The sequence below is a fragment of the Mustelus asterias genome, chromosome 8 (assembly GCF_964213995.1).
Source record: "Mustelus asterias chromosome 8, sMusAst1.hap1.1, whole genome shotgun sequence".
Lineage (NCBI taxonomy): Eukaryota > Metazoa > Chordata > Chondrichthyes > Carcharhiniformes > Triakidae > Mustelus > Mustelus asterias.
This window is the reverse complement of record NC_135808.1, coordinates 97,228,262-97,247,603: the sequence shown is the minus strand read 5'-3', so window position 1 is coordinate 97,247,603 and position 19,342 is coordinate 97,228,262. Positions and strand designations below refer to the sequence as shown.

At 42.1% G+C, this 19,342-nt stretch overlaps 1 protein-coding gene across 1 annotated transcript in view; it reads left to right on the top strand.

Annotated features, from left to right (window-relative positions):
- agbl4 (AGBL carboxypeptidase 4) overlaps window positions 1-19,342 on the top strand; it is a 769,208-nt gene that overhangs the window by 55,468 nt on the left and 694,398 nt on the right. Inside the window, exon 4 of the mRNA XM_078219206.1 lies at window positions 18,946-19,070. Within this exon, the coding sequence (XP_078075332.1) occupies window positions 18,946-19,070 (125 nt within the window). The remainder of the gene's footprint in view (window positions 1-18,945; window positions 19,071-19,342) is intronic.

The following is a 19,342-nucleotide window of genomic DNA, read 5'->3' as shown; positions in this document are numbered from 1 at the left end:
AGTGGTACTGATCCACGTCAGATCAGCCATGATCTTATTGAATGGCGGGGCAGGCTCGAGGGGCTAGATGGCCTACTCCTGCTCCTATTTCTTATGTTCTTATGTTCTTATGTCAATTCCAGGACATTACTGCTGGAGTTCCTCAGGGTAGTGTCCTGCGCCCAACTATCTTCAGCTGCTTCATCAATGAACTTTCTTCCATCATAAGGTCAGAAGTGGGGATGTTCGCTGATGATTACACAGTGTTCAGCACCACTTATGATCCTTAGATACTGAAGCAGTCCACCCCCAAACGCAATACCTGGACAATATCCAGAATTGGACTGGTGTAGTTCTAGGCAATGATTATCTCCAACAAGAGAGAATCTAACCATCGTCCCTTGACATTCAATGGCATTACCATCATGGAATCTCCCACTTTCAAATTTCTGGGGGTTACCATTGACCAGAAACTGAATTGGACTAGCCATATAAATAACTGTGGCTACAACAGCAAGTCAGAGGCTAGGAACCCTGCGGTGAGTAACTCACCTCCTGGCTCACCAAATTCTGTCTTTCACCTTCCGGGCACAAGTCAGTCATGTGATAGAATACTGTTGTGAGGAAATTTGAAGGTGGCCAACTGTGTCTTAACTTAGACAATACAAAACTCGCAAGGCAAATATCTCTGTGCAAAGACATAACAAATTTATTTTACATAGAACAAACAAAACAAACATACAGCTGACCGGAGACTTACAAAGCGTTAAACGAGCTACAGAACCACTCAGAAAGATCTGAAGTCCATGGTCAGATACAGGTCAATTATAGTTTTTTCTAATCAATAATTCCACCTTTCATTAGATTAAAATCAATTTCATTTAGTAGTCATACATCAATACAAATCTCTGTCAAGTACCTCAGCCAACCATATGATACTTAATAGCATGGTGATATTTTATTTGTCCTTCAAATCTGGACGTGGCCACCCTTCTTGGCTCTAACTATATCCCTGTTGCCTGGTAACGGCAGACACCACCATAAAGTGAACATTCCCACCGGTTCAATGCCAAGTTGAATAGACATGTGTTCTTGTGTCCAGGATAATATCTATCCTTGTGTCTAGGCAGTGATTGCATCTATTCATTAATGTTGCAGAATACGTTCCCTCATAGGAATTTCCGATGTCACTACTGCTGATCACCTGGTTCTCAGACCTCTGGTTTTAAATTAATGACACTTACCACCATGCCTTTCAATAACTTTTCTTGACTAAAGTGGACAATACATTAAAAATGTCAGCATTTATGTTTTAAAATCATAACTACTTGTTTTGATTCACTTACTGCATTCACATATGTGTAAACTGTTTGTGTTAGCTTGTCTATTAATCATTTAACCCTTTACTGATCCCTTGTTCTCTGAAAAACTGCAAGCTGACTATGAATCTTATTAGCTGGTACGGAATCCCCTTCTTCAAATACTCTCCACTTGCCGGCATGAGTGCAGTTCCAACAACACTCGAGCTCAACACCATCCAGACAAAGCAGCCCATTGATTGGCAACCAATCTACAAACATTCAGTCCCTCCACCATCGATGCACAGCAGTGTGTATCATCTATAAGATTCACTGCAAGATCTCACCACGCAGCAGCTTTCAAACCCATGGCATCCACCATCTAGAAGGACAAGGCCAGCGGATGCACAGGAACACCATAACCTGGAAGTTCCCCTTTAAGCCACACACCATTCTGACTTGGAAATATATCACCGTACCTTCACTGTCACTAGGTCAAAATCCTGGAATCTCCTTCCCTAATAGGACTGTGGGTGTACCTACATCACAGTGGTTCAAGAAGGCAGCTGAGCACTACTTTCTCGAGGGTAGTTAAGCCATGCAGATGTGGGGTGGGGGGGGCGGGTGCAAGGAGGGAGGTGGGAGGGACAGCCAAAGAGCCATTGACTTGCTGTGGGACCTGACTGAGGGAGGTGTCTGCAAAATCCTGCCCTTGTTTCACTCTACAGGTGATGGCAGGATTTTCCAGAAAACTAGACTTCGAGGTGGTTTAGACTTGGCAAGCTTTGTTGTCAGCCTGGAGTTTGGCTTTGGTGTGCAGCTGGATGTTGAACTGCCCTGGAAGTCCAGGAATGTAATATTAAAACTTTCCAAAGGACAAAGAAGCCTAGGTCATGTGGTGTTGCCCATTGATGAGTCAGCTTCAGGTAAATGTTAAATTCCTGTTTCTCTGCTTTCTGTAATAGCGTGGCCGAGTGGTCCAAGATGCTGGATTAAGGCTCCAGTCTCTAAGGAGCCGTAGGTTTAAAACCCACCACTGCTAGAATTGATTTGAGTTTAGGGCAGCACAGTGGTTAGCATTGCTGCCTCACAGCACGAGGGACCCAGGATCGATTCCCGGCTTGGGTCACTGTCTGTGTGGAGTCTGCATGTTCTCCCCATGTCTGCATGGGTTTTCTCTGGGTGCTCCGGTTTTCTCCCATAGTCCGAAAGACATGCTGGTTAGGTGCATTTCCCATGCTAATTTCTCCCTCAGTGTACCTGAACAGGCTTCGAAGTGTGACGAAGAGATTTTCACAGTAACACAGGTAGAGAAATTATTGGAAAAGGTTCTAAGCGACAGGATTTACTCACATTTGGAAACAAATGGACTATCAGTGATGGACAGCATGGTTTTGTGAAGGTGAGGTTGTGCTTCACTCGATCGAGTTTTTTGAGGAAGCGACGAAGGTGATAGATGAGGGAAAGGCAGTGGATGTTGTATACATGGACTTCAAAAGCCTTTGATGAGGTACCTCATGGTAGACTGGTATGAAAAGTGAAGTCACACGGGATCAGAGGAGAGCTGGCAAGATGGATACAGAACTGGCTTGGCCATAGAAGACAGAGGGTAGCAGTAAAAGGGTGCTTTTCTGAATGGAAGACTGTGACTAGCGGTGTTCCACAGGAATCAGTTCTGGGACCTTTGTTGTTCGTAGTATATATAAATGATTTGGAGGAAAATGTAGCTGGTCTGATTGGTAAGTTCACAGACGACACAAAAATTGGTGGAATTGCGGATAGTGAAGAGGATTGTCAGAGGATACAGCAAGATATAGATTGGTTGGAGATTTGGGTGGAGAAATGGCAGATGGAGTTTAATCTGGACAAGTGTGAGATAATGCATTTTGGAAGGTCCAATGCATGTAGGAATCATACAATAAATAGTAGAACGCTTAGGACTATTGACAGGCAGAGAGATGTCCACCGATGTCTGAGAGTGGCAACGCAGGTGGATAAGGTAGTCAAGAAGGCATACGGCATGCTTGCCTTCATCATTCGGGGCATTGAGTATAAAAATTCGCAGGTCAAGAACCTTAGTTAGGTCTCATTTAGAATGTTGTGTACAATTCTGGTCACCACGCTTCCAGAAGGATGTGGATGCTTTGGAGAGGGTACAGAAGAGGTTTACCAGGATGTTGTCTGGTCTGGAGGGAATTAGCCATGAGGAGAGGTTGGATAAACTCGGTTTGTTCTCACTGGAACGACAGAAGTTGAAGGGTGACCTGATAGAGGGTTACAAGAATATGAGTGGCATGGACAGAGTGGATAGTCAGATACTCAGGATAGAAAACTCAAGTACCAGGGGACATAGGTTTAAGTTGCATGGGGAAAGGTTTAGAGGAGATGTGCGAGGTAAGTTTTTTACACAGAGGTGAATGTCTGGAATGCACTGCCAGGGAGGTGGTGGGAGCAGGTACGATAGCGGCCTTTAAGGGGCAACTAGACGAATACATGAATAGGATGGGAATGGAAAGATACAGACTCTGTAAGTGCATACGGTTTCAGTTTTGGCAGGCATCATGATCGGCGCAAGCTTGGAGGGCCAAAGGGCCTGTTCCTGTGCTGTACTTTTCTTCGTTCATTGCAGTGTGAATGTAAGCCTACTTGTGACACTAATAAATAAACGAAACAAAATCCATTGTTCATCTTAGGAGATGGATGGTGATTATTAGCATCTCCAGATGTATAATGAGTTTGGATGGCTCTCTTTCTCTTTGTTAACTGTCCAGATTGGAGAGACAAACCTTCTGCTGCTCCCTTGTTTCATTGATTAGAACAGGTCCCCACATTTCGGTGTGAGATTCACAAATATGAGGATTGAGTTTTGTTCTGTAAATACCATTGGTAGTTACCAGAACTGTCGCCTACTTGCAAATCAACTGATTTCTAGCAGACGTATTTTGGTCCATTTTTAAATAAGCAGCATGTAAGGTTTGATTTAAACAATTTATGATCTCATGTCTTTTGGACATGACATTCTTACTGCCCTCTGGGAAAAACATGAATTTTATTTTTTTGTTGACATGTGCTCTTGGAAAAGAAAGAAGTAAAGAAGTATACTTTAATTCTTTCAATCACGCTAGAAAGTGAAACACATATGTTAGTGTGTTAGAAACACACATGGGCCTGTACTCGTTGGAGTTTAGAAGGCTGAGGGGATATCTTATAGAGACATATAAGATAATGAAGGGGCTAGACAGGGTAGAGGCAGAGAGATTCTTTCCACTTAGAAAGGTAACAAGAACTAGGGGACACAGCCTCAAAATAAGGGGGAGTTAGTTTAGAACAGAGTTGAGGAGGAACTTCTTCTTTCAGGGGGTAGTGAATCTCTGGAATTCTCTGCCCATTGAAGCAGTGGAGGCTACCTCGTTAAACATGTTTAAGTCACAGGTAGATAGATTTCTGATCAATAAGGGAATTAAGGGTTATGGGGAGCGGGCGGGTAAGTGGAACTAAACCACTATCAGACCAGCCATGATCTTATTGAAAGGCGGGGCAGGCTCGAGGGGCTAGATGGCCTACTCCTGCTCCTATTTCTTATGTTCTTAGTATCACATTCAGCTTGTTTCTTAAATTTGGACTTCAGTCAAATTTTGGCTCGTTTGTCTATTTCTGATTTGAGACCCCCAATTTCTGTTATGGACAAGGAAAAGAGGCAAATGGAAGTCCTTTATTTTTCTTGCCATCTGTCCATAAGCAGATGTGTTTTAATACTTGGAAATAGATTGTGGTGTGTTCCCAAACAAACACTTTGTTTGTAAGGTCAATTTTAGAGTGACTCACAACAAGCTCACTTTAGGGGTAAATAAGAATTATTGTTACCTATATATTCAATGATGATTATCGCAATTACATACATACACACAAGCACACAAGAAGGAGATCAGAAAGAAGAAACTTTTACAACTAAGAATAATTTAGATCATAAAAGGACAAGGAAAGGTATATTCGTTCACATCAATGTTAGAGTCCAGAATGTTAGAATTCAGTGAAGTTTCTTTAATGTAGGAGTTAAAGTTCACGTGGGTTTATCTAGCTGGACACAAGAGTCGCTGAATTCCTTCAAAGTTGCTGATGATGCAACAAGATGATGTTGGTACATAGAGACAGAGATAACAAAAATAGAATCAGACTTTGAGGAGGTTTAGACTTGAGGCAGGCTTTGTTGTCAGCCTAGAGTCTGCTTTGGTGTTGGCAGGCTGGATGTTAACAAGTGAATGTCCTGGGATTACAGGAGTGTAATATTAAAACTTTGCAACGGCCAAAGTAGCTTATTACCATGTTGTGTTGCCCATTAATGAGTCAGTTTTGGGTTAACAATCAGTTTCTATGTCTCGAGTCAAAATCCATTGTTTACCTTAGGAGATAGATGGTCATTGTTAGCATCTGCAGGTTTAATGAGTTTCGATGTTTTATTTGCAATATATTTTTACTCTTTTCTGATCTTTCTCCTTCAGCTTTAAACCTTGATGGAATATTCAGTTTTCTTCAGCAGTAGCATGGTTTGGATGTTGGGCTCAACCCTACCCTGGGCTACGGTGACGCTCCCCAGCAGCTTGTTGAGCTCTTTATCATGTGGATGGTGAGCCGCAGGTGGCAGAGGATGATGTGGGTCATCTTGTTGTCCCTGACCCATGTTGCTAGCCAGCTCCAGGATCTCAGTGATCAGGTAATTGAGCACAGCAGCCAAGTAGAGGAGGGCTGTTAGGAAGTTCTAGATTTTTGACTCAGCAACAGTGATGTAGTTCCAAGTCAGGATGGTGCGTGATCTGGAAGGGAATTTGCAGATGGTGGTGTTCATATGCTTCTGCTGCCCTTGCCCTTGTAGGTGGTCAGATTTGGAAGGTGCTGTCAAAGAGGCCTGTGAGTTATTAGCTTTCTCATTTCATATATTTTTTAATTTAATTCCAATACACTCTTATTTCCTAACGATGCCACATTTTTCACTAATGTCTCTAATGTTGTTGACTATTTACTTATCGCCTGCTCTGGCACCCCCTTCTCCCAATGAAATGTTCCTTGTTTTTATCCCCAGAGTTGGTGACCCTGGTGAAATTAGCACAGTAGAAGCACCGGAGAATGATTGATAGGAAAGGATAACATGCCAGCTGAAATGGAAGGGATAGGGTATTTCTTGGGAAAAATTGTGAAAATAAGTGGTTAGAGTTGTTTAGTTTTCTCATCAGAACATTTAGGAAGCTGCAGTGATTGCCTCCTGATTGCTTTAATGCTTAATGATCTCATTTGTTGCCGATAATACCCTATGATCACTTTCACAAATTTAACAAGCTGTGATGGCTCTTAAACATTTTTAAGCGCATTGATGATTCCTGGAATAGGAGGATTATGATGTTAATTGAGCGCGTAATGATAACAAATGAGCACTGTTTTTGTAATCAAGACTTGCTCTAAGTTACAACTTTGGATGTCAAATGATGCATTGATTGTTTGGTAACAATTGAATGCAGCATCAATGTCAAACTTTTTGGTAGCTTTGTTATCAGTCTAGGGTGGGGAGACACACTATCTGCTGTTCATTTGTTTCATTGGTTGTGATGGGTCCACACAATGGTAAATGTAAGATTCCACAAGGATAAGGGTTGAACTTTTTCCTGTAATTACTACTGGTTGGTTAGAGAACTGTGGGCAACTTGCAAATCATGTGACCTGTAATAGCCATACTTTTTTTTAGTCCAGCATAATCCATTTTTAAATAAACAGCTACAAGGAAATGATTTAAACAGTTTATGATCTCTTGATTTCTTAAAGAAATTACAGTGGTCTCAGACTGAAAGAAAGGTGGAACAATACTGTGCAGATTAATGATAGGCCAGAAGATTGGGGAAGTTTAGAAACCAGAAATGATCACTAAAACAAAGTAAAATGGGAGAAATTGGAGTATGAGAGGGAATAGCAAGAAATATAAAAAAGTATTGGAGTATGAGAGGGAATGGAATTTTTTTAAAAAAAGAACGGAGTTAGACAGATTTTTGATTGACAAGGGAGTTGAGGGTTATGGGGGAGAGGCAGGAAAATGGAGTTAAGGCCAGAATCAAATCAGCTATAATTTTATTGAATAGTGGAGCAGGCTTGAAGGACCGAATGGCCTACTCCTGTTCTTAGTTCTTATATTCTTATGTACTTTCCCTCTTCCAGCACAAGTTGGAAGAGCCTCAGGGCCAAGACCGGTGCCAAAACATGAAATCAATCGCTTGTTTAGTGTTTCATGTTATTAAAACTAAACTGCTAAAATGTTTAAGTAGAGGGGGAAAAAGATCACAATTGATATATGTTTGCATTTTGGTGCACCTTTTATAAATGAATAAATTAACTAAATGTTCTTTAATTTTTTGAATGAATCACATGTGCTGTGGATAAAGGGGAACTGGTGGATGTACTGTAATTACATTTTCAGAAGGCATTTGATAATGTGCCACAACAAAGCATGCACAGTAGTTAGCACTGCTGTCTCACAATGCCGGGGACCTTGGTTCAATTCCAGCCTCGGGTCACTGTCTGTGTGGAGTTTATACATTCTCTCCATGTCTGCGTGGGTTTCCGGGTGCTCTGGTTTCCTCCCACAGTTCAAAGATGTGCGGGTTAGGTTGTTAGCTATGCTAAATTGACCCTAATATCAGGGGGATTAGCAGGGTAAATGTGTGGGGTTATAGGAATAGGGATCTGGATGGGATTGTGGTCAGTGCAGACTCGATGGGCGAATGGTCTCCTTCTGCACTATAGGGATTCTATTCTATTCTGTGAAAGGTTATTGTGTAAAATAAAAGCTCACAGTAACATATTGGCATGGACTGAAGATTGGCTATCTCACAGGACACAGAGGCGGCATAAATAGATCTTTTTCTAGTTGGCAGGATGTGACGAGTGGTGTGCCACAGGGATAGGCACTGAGGCCTCAACCTTTTCCAATTTACATAAATGACGTGGACGAAGGGACTGAAGGTATGGTTGCTAAATTTGCTGGCGACAAAAAGATTGGTAGGAAAGTAAATTGTGAAGAAGACGCAAGAAGGCTACAAAAAGACATAGGTTAAGCAAGTGAGAAAAAATCTGGCAAATGGACTAGAATGGAGGCAAATGTGAAATTGTCCATTTTTGCAGGAAGAATAAAAAAGTTTATTATCTAAATGTTGAGAGATTGCAGAGCTCTGAGGCGCAGAAGGATCTGAGTGTCCTAGTGCACAAATCATGAAAGGCTGGTATACAGGTGCAGTGAGTAATTAGTAAGATTTGAAAACTAGGGAGGTTATTCTTCAATCGCATAGAGCAATTGGAGACCACATCTGGAGTATTATGTACAATATGGGTCTCCTTATTTAAGGAAAGATGTAAATGCTTTAGGAATCTGTTCAGAGAAGGTTTATTAGATTAATGCCAAGAATGGGTGGTTGTCTTATGAAGAAAGATTAGAGAAGGTAGGTTGTATCCACGAGAGTTTAGAAGAGTAAGGGGTAACTTGATCAAAATGTTTAAAATCCCATTATTTGAAGATTCTCTTGTTGGAGAATCTGGAACCAGGAATTACTTTTTAAAAATAAGGGATCGCTCATTTAAGACTGAAATGAGAATTTCTCTCTCTGAGGGTCATGAGTCTCTGGAACTCTCTTTCATAAAAGGCAGTGGAAGCAGAATCTTTGAATATTTTTAAGGCAAAGCTTAAGTAGGTTCTTGATTAACAAAAGTGTGAAAGGTTATCAGGTGTAGGCAGGAATTGTGAGGTTGAAGTTGCATTCAGACCAGCCATGCAGAGCAGCCTTGACGGGTTGAGAGACCTACTCCTGCTTCTAATTTGTATGTTTGTACTGTTCTATTTGTAGTGCATGCTGATTTTTCACAGGAGAAAATAAACTTATGCTCCTTGTCTTGATCTATGTGTAAGTGTAATGGTTATGTTATTGGACCAGCAATCCAGAGAATGAGAGTTCAAGTTACATCATGAAAGGTTCAGAATTTGAATTCATTTAAAAAGAATCTGAAAATAAAAAGCTGCTATCAATAAAAATGACCATAAACCTGTTAGATTGTCATTCAAAACCCTACTTATTTACTGTTTAGTGAGGAAACTTGCCATCATTATCTCGGCTAACCTACGACAACTCTAGTCCCTCATCAACATGGTTAATTCTTAGCTGCCCTCTGAAGTCCCCTGACAGGTCACTCAGTTGAGTTAAGCTGCCACAAAGATAATTACAAAAGATATTACTGAAACTCAGGATTGTCAATAAATGCTGCTATTGCTAGCAAAGCTTGCATCTTGGAAATGATTTTTTAAAACTAATTTTATGACAATATAAATTTGACATGGTTGAGCCATTTGAAATAAAGGTAGTTCACTTATTCTTAGTTGAAATCAGGCATAAAATCCTCAATCTCCCTAAGGACATTAAGAGATCTTAACTCCTGAATATTATCACTAATATTTAACTCACAATATTGAAAGGAAGCACGGATAACTCGATCCGTGGAAATAGACAGTGACTCCCATTTACGAATAACTGCTGACGGGATATGCACATTCTTCATCAAAGTGCTTTTGTCACCTCATTTATTTTCTTCTAATTGGGGAGCATCCCAGTATGTACACAAATGAGGCAGATAGTAGTTTGGAAAACTTAATTATCTGTGACATATTTACTTGATAAAGGCTAATTACTGGTTTGGGAAAGAAGTCCAATATGGTCACTTTGTTACCTGGGCACCGACTCCATCTCCCTCCTTGGCAATCATCTGAGGCCGAACCAGACTGCTCACAAACCAGTGTCATATTTGCTCAGAGATGAGCTTCCAAACACGCAACTGCGCCATCACTCAGCCCACCTATTTCCACCTCTGTAATATTGCCTGACTCTGCCCCTGCTTCAACACATCTGCTAAAACCCTTATCCAAGTCTTTGTTATCTCTGGAATTGACTAGTCCTGAGTGGCCACCCAAGTTCTACCCTCTGTAAACTTGAGATAATCTAAAACTCTACTGCCCATGTCCGAACTTGCACGAAGTCTTGTTCCCTCCAATTCCACTGTCGTCTCGTACCTACACTGAAATCTCAATTTTAAAATTCTTGTTGTTGTTTCCAGATCTCTCCAGGGCATCATCGCTTACTATCTCTGTAATCTCATCCAGCACCGGAACCATCCAAGTTATAGGTGCTCTGCCAATACTGACTCTTGAGATCTCCTATTTTACATACTTCACACTTGGAGAACATGTCTTCAGCTGCCAAGGCCCTAAAGATTTAGAATTCATTCCCTAAACCTCTTTAGCTCTCTATCTTTCTTCTCTAAAAAGTAAAGTTTATTTATTAGTCACAAGTAGGCTTACATTAACACTGCAATAAAGTTACTGTGAAAATCCCCTAGTTGCCACACTCCGGCGCCTGTTGGGTACACTGATGGAAATTTAGCATGGCCAATGCACCTAACCTGCACATCTTTGGACTGTGGGAGGAAACCGGAGCACCCCGGAGGAAACCCACGCAGACACAGGGAGAATGTGAAAACTCCGCACAGACAGTGACCAAGCTGAGAATCGAACCTGGGTCTCTGGCGCTGTGAGGCAGCAATAATAACCACTGTGCCACCGTGCCGCCCGTTCCTCCTTTGAGATTCATTTAAAAACTACCTTTTTGACCAAGCTGACCAATTTCATGAAGTGAGATTGACTGCCCTTTACATTGATGCAATATTTGATCAAGTGTGCCACCAACCAGCCTCAGCAAAATTGAAGTCAATAAGAATCAAGGGAAGCTATCTACTGGCTGGAATACCAAACTGAAAGGAAGATGATTGTGGTTATTGGAGGCCAAATATCTCAGCCCCAAGACGTGGCTGCAGGAGTTCCTTTGATATATAGAGGTAGCAGTGCATACCATCTATAAGATGCTCTGCAATAACTTGTTAATACTCCTCCAACAGTACCTTACAAATCTATGATCTCTAACACCTGGCAGAACAAGAGCAGCAGACACATGGGAACACCAAGTTCCCTCTCCCCCAGTCACACACCACCTTGACTTGGAACTATATCGTTGCTGTTGGATCAAATTCCAGGGACTTCCTCTCTAACAGCACTGCTGGTTTACCTACACCAGTTGGACTGCAGCAGTTCAAGAAGGCAGTTCATTACAATTTTTTGCAGGGTAATTAAGAATGGGCAATAAATGCTGGCCTTGCCAGCGATCCCCACATCCAAGGAATCACAAAATTAATACAGCACAGAAAGAGACCATTTGTCCCGCCGTGTTTGCACCAGCCAACCAAATGAGCATTATGGTTTAGTACCATTCCCATACCTTTTCCTCATACCCTGGAACTTTGTTTCTATTCAGATAACTATCACATCCCTCTTGAATGCCTCGAATTAATCTACCTCAACCACACTTACAGGCAGTGAATTCCAAATTTGAACCACTTGCTGTGTTTTCTCATATTTACTTCTTTTGTTAATGACCTTAAACCTGTGCCCTCTCGTTCTTGATCCTTTTACAAGCAGGAACAGTTACTCTCTATCTACTCTGTTCAGTCCCCTCATGATTTTGAACATCTCTATCAAATCTCCTCTTAGCCTTCTTCTCTTCAAGGAGAAAAGTTCCTCCCTCTCCAATCCATCTTCATAACTGGAGCTTCTTATCCTGAAACCATTTTTGTAAACCTCTTCTGCACTCTCTCAAATACATTCACACCCTTCCTACAGCATGGCATCCAAAACTGTACACAATACTCCAGCTGAGGTCTTAACTACTGTCTCGTATAAGTTCAACATAACCTGCTTGCTCTTGTACTCTAATCCCCTTTAAATAGAATACTAATTGCTTTATTAGCTGTTCTCTCCACCTGTCCTGCCATCTTCAATTATCAATGCACATTTACATGCAGGTCCCTTTGCTCCTTTATCTTCTTAAGAATTTTACTCTTTAACTTATATTGTCTCTCCATATTCTTCCTACCAAAATGCATCACCTCACACTTTTCAACATTGAACTCCATCTGCTATCTATCTGCCCAATCCAACAACTTGTCTATGCTCTTTTGAAATTTGAATCCTCGCAGTTTATAATACTTTCAAGTTTTGTGTCATCTACATTGTCTGAAATTGTCCCCAATACACCAAGATCTAGATTATTAATATATATCAGGAAAAGCAGCAACCTCTGGGGAACATCACCACAAACCTTCCAGCCTAAAAAATATCCATTGCGCATTACTCTCTGCTTCCTATTATTCAGTTAACTTTGTATTCACGTTGCTATTGTCCCTTTTATTCCATGAGCTATTACTTTTCTCACAAGTCTGTTGTGTGGCACTATATGAATACATTTTGTACGTCCATATACACCACATCAGCAGCATTACCTCAACGACCCTTTCTGTTACCTCTTCAAAAACTCCAACCAGTTTGTTAAACATAATTTCTTAGAAATCCATGCTGGCTCTTCCAAATCAATCACATTTTCCCATGTGACTACTAATTCTACAATGAATAATTATTTCCAGATGCTTGCCCACCACTGATGTTAAACTCTGTCATCACTGGGGCTATTCTTACAACCGTATTTGAACAAGGGCATAACATTTGCACTTCTGCAGTCCTCTGGTATCTCCCCTAATCCTCTGGAAAATTATAGTCAGTGCCCATGAAATTTCCATTCTTACTTTCTTCAATGCATCTCAATCAGTCCCGGTGTCTTGTCATCTTCAACTACCGACAGTCTATTCAACAGTTTCTCTCCTTATCAATTTTGAACTCTCTAAAGATAGAGTTTCCTCGACTTCACGATGGGCTGTGTAGCATCTCCTTGGTTAAGACAGATGCATAGTTTTCATTTAATACTTAAGCAATGCCCACTGCCTCCATGTGCCAATCCCTTTTTGGTTCCTAATTGGCCCTACTCCTTGTACAATTTTTTATATTTACTTTCATATTTACATGTCTATAGAAGACTTTAGGATTCCCCCTTATGTTGGTTGCCAGTTTTTTCTCATAATTTGTTTCTCTAGTGCGCTTTCTCACTTCCCCTCTTAACTTTCTGCATTTATCTTTGTTCTCAATTTAATTTTCTACCTGACACCAGTCATGAGCAATTTTTTTCTTCCTTATCTTAATTTCTATCTCCCTTTTCAGCCAGCGAGCTTTGAATTTGTGTGCCCTAAATTTCTTTTTTAAGGGAATATACCTTGACTGTGCGCGGACCATTTCGTTTTTGAATGTAGCTCACTGTTCAGCTACAGTTTTTCCTGCCAAACTTTCCTTCCTGTCTAACCGGCCCAGCACTGTTCTTGCCCCATTGAAGTTGGCTCTCCCTCAGTTAATTATTCTTACTCTGGATTGCCTATTTTTCTTTTCAATCATCATCCTAATCCTTACAATACAATGATCACTGCCTCCTAAACGTTCCCCCAGTGACACTTGATCTTTTGGCCCACCTCATTTTCCAAGAACCAGGTCCTACAGTGTAATCTTTTTTGTTGGATTGGACACAATATGCTGTAGAAAATTGTCCTGAACACAATCGAGGAATTTTTTCCCTCTCTCTGCCTTTTACACTAACATTGTCCCAGTCTACATTTGGGTAATTAAAGTCCCCCATCATAACGACTCTATAATGTTTGAATCTCTGTCTAATTCCCTGCAGATTTGTTCTTCTACATTCTTCTCTTAGCGGTCTATAGACTACACCGAGCAATGTAATTACACGCTTTTTGTTCCTTAGCTCTAGCCAAATTGATTATGTTTTGAACCCTCTGGGACATTCTCTTTCTCCAGCACTGCAATGCTTTATTAAACCAATACCACCATCTCTCCTCCTTTTCTTCATTTCCTATCTTTTCTGACAACTTGTACCCAGGAATATTTAACACCCTGCCCTTCCTTGAGCCAGGCCTCTGTGAATGCCGCAGCATCATATTTCCGCACACTTTGTGCCAGTAACTCCCCAGTCTTATCTACTACACTCCATGCATTCACATATATGCAGAGTAACCCTGATTTAGACATTGTTATCTTATCCCTTACTGTGACTTCACATATTAACATAACATTCTCTACACGAGTGCTATCTGTCCCTCCCAGTATTTTGTACATCTTGACATTCCTGTCTGAAATTCCATCTTGGTTTCCACATTCTAGGCAAGTTAGTAAAAAGCCCTCCAAACAATACTAGCAAACCGTCCCGCAAAGAACTGAGTTCCAGCTCTGTTCAGGTGCAACCCGCCGACTTGTACAGGTGTCATCTCCCCCAGGGCTAGTCCGAGTACCTGAGGACTCTGAAGCCCTCCAAAGAACAAAGAAAATTACAGCACAGGAACAGGCCCTTTGGCTCTCCAAGCCTGCATCAACCATGCTGCCCAACAGAACTAAAAGCCCCGACCCTTCAGGGGACCATATCCCTCCATTCTCATCCTATTCATGTATTTGTCAAGGCGCCCCTTAAAAGTCATTATCGTATTTGCTTCCACTACTTCCCCCGGCAGCGAGCTCCAGGCACCCACTACCCTCTGTGTTAAAAAACTTGCTTCGTAAATCTCCTTTAAACCTTGCCTCTCGCACCTTAAACCTATGCCCCCTAGTAATTGACTCTTCCACCCTGGGAAAAAGCTTCTGACTATCCACCCTATCCATGCCCCTCATAATCTTGTAGACTTCTATCAGGTCACCCCTCAAACTCTGTTGTTCCAGTGAGAACAAACCAAGTTTCTCCAACTTCTCCTCATAGCTAATGCCTTCCATATCAGGCAACGTCCTGGTAAATCTTTTCTGTACCCTCTCCAAAGTCTCCACATCCTTCTGGTAGTATGGCAACAAAATTGAACATTATATTCCAAGTGCGGCCTAACTAAGGTTCTATAAAGCCGCAACATGACTTATCAATTTTTAAACTCAAAGCCCCGGCTGATGAAGGCAAGCATGCCGTATGCCTTCTTGACTACCTGCTCCACCTGTGTTGCCACTTTCAGTGACCTGTGCACCTGTACACCCAGATCCCTCTGCCTATCAATACTCTTAAAGGTTCTGCCATTTACTGTATATTTCCTATCTGTATTAGACCTTCCAAAATGCATTACCTCACATTTGTCTGGATTAAACTCCATCTGCCATCTCTTCGCCCAAGTCTCCAACCAATCTATATCCTGCTGTATCCCCTGATGGTCCTCATCGCTATCTGCAAATCCACCAACCTTTGTGTCATTCGCAAACCTACTAATCGAACCAGTTACACTTTCCTCCAAATCATTTAGATATATTACAAACAGCAAAGATCCCAGCACTGATCCTTGAGGAACGCCACTTGTTACAGCTTTCCATTCAGAAACGCACCCTTCCACTGCTACCCTCTGTCTTCAATGACCGAGCCAGTTCTGTATCCACCTTGACAGCTCACCTCTGATCCCATACGACTTCACCTTCTGCACCAGTCTTCCATAAGGGACCTTGTCAAAGGCCTTACTGAAGTCCATGTAGGCAACATCCACTTCCCTATCCTCATCAATCATCTTCGTCACTTTCTCGAAAAACTCGATCAAGTTAGTGAGGCATGACCTCCCCTTCACAAAACCATGTTGCCTCTCACTAATACGTCCCCTTATTTCCAAGTGGGAGTAAATCCTGTCTCGAAGAATCCTCTTCAATAATTTCCCTACCACTGAGGGAAGGCTAACTGGCCTGTAATTATCTGGATTTTTCTTGCTACCCTTCTTAAACAAAGGAACAACAGTGGCTATTCTCCAATCCTCTGGGACCTCCTCTGTAAGAAGTCTCACAACACCAGGTTAAAGTCCAACAGGTTTACTTGGTATGCTCAACGCATAGATTTCCTCCCACGTCCTTGAGCGGGCCAAGATCCCGGTTGAGGCCGTCCTCATGTGTGCGGAACTTGGCTATCAGTCTCTGCTCAGCGACTCTGCGTTGTCGTGTGTCGTGAAGGCCACCTTGGAGAACACTTACTTTGTAAAGTCGCTGAACAGAGACCGATAGCCAAGTTCCGCACACATGAGGCCGGCCTCAACCGGGATATTGGGTTCATGTCACACTATCTGTAACCCCCACGACTTGCCTGGGCTTGCAAAATCTCACTAACTGTCCTGGCTGGAGACAATACACATCTCTTTAACCTGTGCTTAACCCTCTCTCCACTCACATTGTCTGTACCTTTAAGACTTGATTACCTGTAAAGACTCGCATTCCAACCATTATTTTGTAAATTGAGTTTGTGTCTTTATATGCCCTGTTTGTGAACTGAAATCCCACTCACCTGATGAAGGAGCAGCGCTCCGAAAGCTAGTGGCTTGTGCTAAACCTGTTGGACTTTAACCTGGTGTTGTGAGACTTCTTACTGTGTTTACCCCAGTCCAACGCCGGCATCTCCACATCATGACTTCCTCTGTAGCCAGTGAGGATACAAAGATTTCTCTCAAGGCCCCAGCAATTTCCTCTCTCAGTATTCTGGGGTATATCGCATCAGGCCCTGGGGACTTACCTACCTTAATGTTTCTCAAGAACTCCAATACCACCTCCTTTTTGACCTCAACATGACTTAAACTATCTACACATCCTTTCCCAGAGTCATCCACCAAGTCCTTCTCTCTGATGAATACTGACACAAAGTACTCATTTAATACCTTGCCCATTTCCTCTGGCTCAACGCATAGATTTCCTCCCATGTCCTTGAGCGGGCCAACCCTCTCCCTGGCTACCCTCTTGCTCTTTATATATGTATAAAAAGCCTTGGGATTTTCTTTAATCCTGCTGGCCAATGACTTTTCATGACCCCTTTTAGCCCTCATTACTCCTTGCTTAAGTTTCTTTCTACTTTCCTTGTATTCCACACTTGCTTCGTGTATTCCTAGCCTCCTAGCTTTGACAAATGCTTCCTTTCTCTCTTTGACTAGGCTCACAATACCTATCATTATCCAAGGTTCCCAAAACTTGCCATACTTGTCCTTCATCCTTACAGGAATGTGCCGGAACTGAATCCCTATCAACTTATACTTGAAAGCCTCCCACATGCCAGGTGTTGATTTGCCCTCAAACATCTGCCCCCAATCTACATTCTTCTGTACCTGCCTAATATTGTTGTAATTAACCTTCCCCCAATTTAGTACCTTCACTTAAGGACTACACTTATCTTTATCCATCAGTACCTTAAAGCTGACTGAACTGTGGTCACTGTTCCCGAACTGCTCACCTATTGAAACGTCGATCACCTGGCCCAGCTCATTCCCCAAAACCAGGTCCAGTACGGCCCCTTCCCTAGTTGGACTATCTACATACTGTTTCAAGAAGCCCTCCTGGATGCTCCTTACAAACTCTCCTCCTGAACCGTCTTTCCAGCAACACATTCACCTGATTTATAACTCACTTGCACTCAGATAGCACTAGTATAAAGAATGTTATGCTAATGGGTGAAGTCACAGTAAGGGATAAGATAACTCACTTACACATGACACTGGGAATAATCCAGAGATTGCTACATTTGAGGTTCTGCCTGCTAAATTGCTATCTTGCTCCCTAAATTCTGATTGCAAGATCCCTATCCTCCTTACTACCTAAATCATTGGTACCAATGTGGATCACAACCTCTGGCTGTTCATCCTTCCCCGGATGAATGTCTGGTAGCCACTTTGTGATCTTTGCCCTCCTGTACAGCCGAGCCGCTTGTGGTGCCACAGTCCTGGCTCTGACTGCACCCATCTGAGGAACCAGTATCTTCACCAGCTTCCAGAGTGGAAGGCTGATTAATGAGTGGAACCCCAGGGAACTCCTGTACGACCTGCCTAGTGTTCCTGGACTATCTGCTGGTCACCCATTTGCTATTCGGATCCAGGCCCTCAAGCTGCAGTGTGACACCTCTCTGAACGTGCTCGCCATGTAGCTCTCAGCCTCGCAGATGATTCACAGTGGCTCCAGCCACTGCTCAATCTCCAAAACACGGGACTGAATTTTCTGACAACACTTCCTGCACATATGGCCATCTAGGGCACAGAAGGGCACAGAAGGGCACAGAAGGGCACAGAAACCCCACTTGCACCAAAACCGGAAAATCTTGCCCGAAGTCAATAGACCTTTGCATGGTCCGCCCCCCCCACCTGCTACAATTCCTGTAGCGGTCGGGTGTCCATGACTTTGTACATATTGCAGGAAACATATTCCTCTCGACTGAACTGCCTTGCATGCCTTAACTTTCATCCTTTTTGTTAACTTATATTACTTTATCATATTGGCCCTAATTTTCCAGATGCACTACCTCTTGTACTGACCAATTTACTCGTTTCCCATGACATCACACTTGTTTTATTCCACCCCCACTGCTGTCTCACAGCAGCTGGAATGGTGACATTTTGTGCGCCTTAGCTCCCGACTGTCTCCCACAAGACCGTGCTGACTCTGGCCGCAGTGCAATGTCCGACTGTCTCCCACCATTCTGCACCAACTCAGGACCGAATAAAAAATACTTTTGGCCATGCAGCCTAATATCATCTCATTGGCTTTGTTTGAGACTTTGATATTGCTTCTTTGATATGCCTTGGGATGTGTTACTATGTTAAAAACACTATGAACAATTACAAGATGTTGTTATATTGAACAAAAGTCAGAACAATACATTTTCTTTTATAGGAAACCTTGGTCGTGTAGACTACATCTCAGAATTTGAATATGATCTGTTTATCAGACCAGACACTTGCAATCCTCGTTTCAGAGTTTGGTTTGACTTTACTGTGGAAAATATGAAAGAATATCAGGTCAGTCCTTAATAGTTAAATCTTGCAGAATCAGATTTCTGTTTTGTTCTCTGTTCAAAATATTCAATCAAATTATACTGCATGCCTACTTTGGAATGTAAATATTCTGAATGGAAAAATTGGAATTAACAGGATCTTTCTGAATACATTTTCCTGCAGTTTTTGGAAGGTCATTGAACCGTACAGTTGATTTATATTTTAGGATATTTTCACATTTCTCACTTGTGGTTCCCAGTAGTTCGAAATATTCATACTTTTAGACACAAAATGCT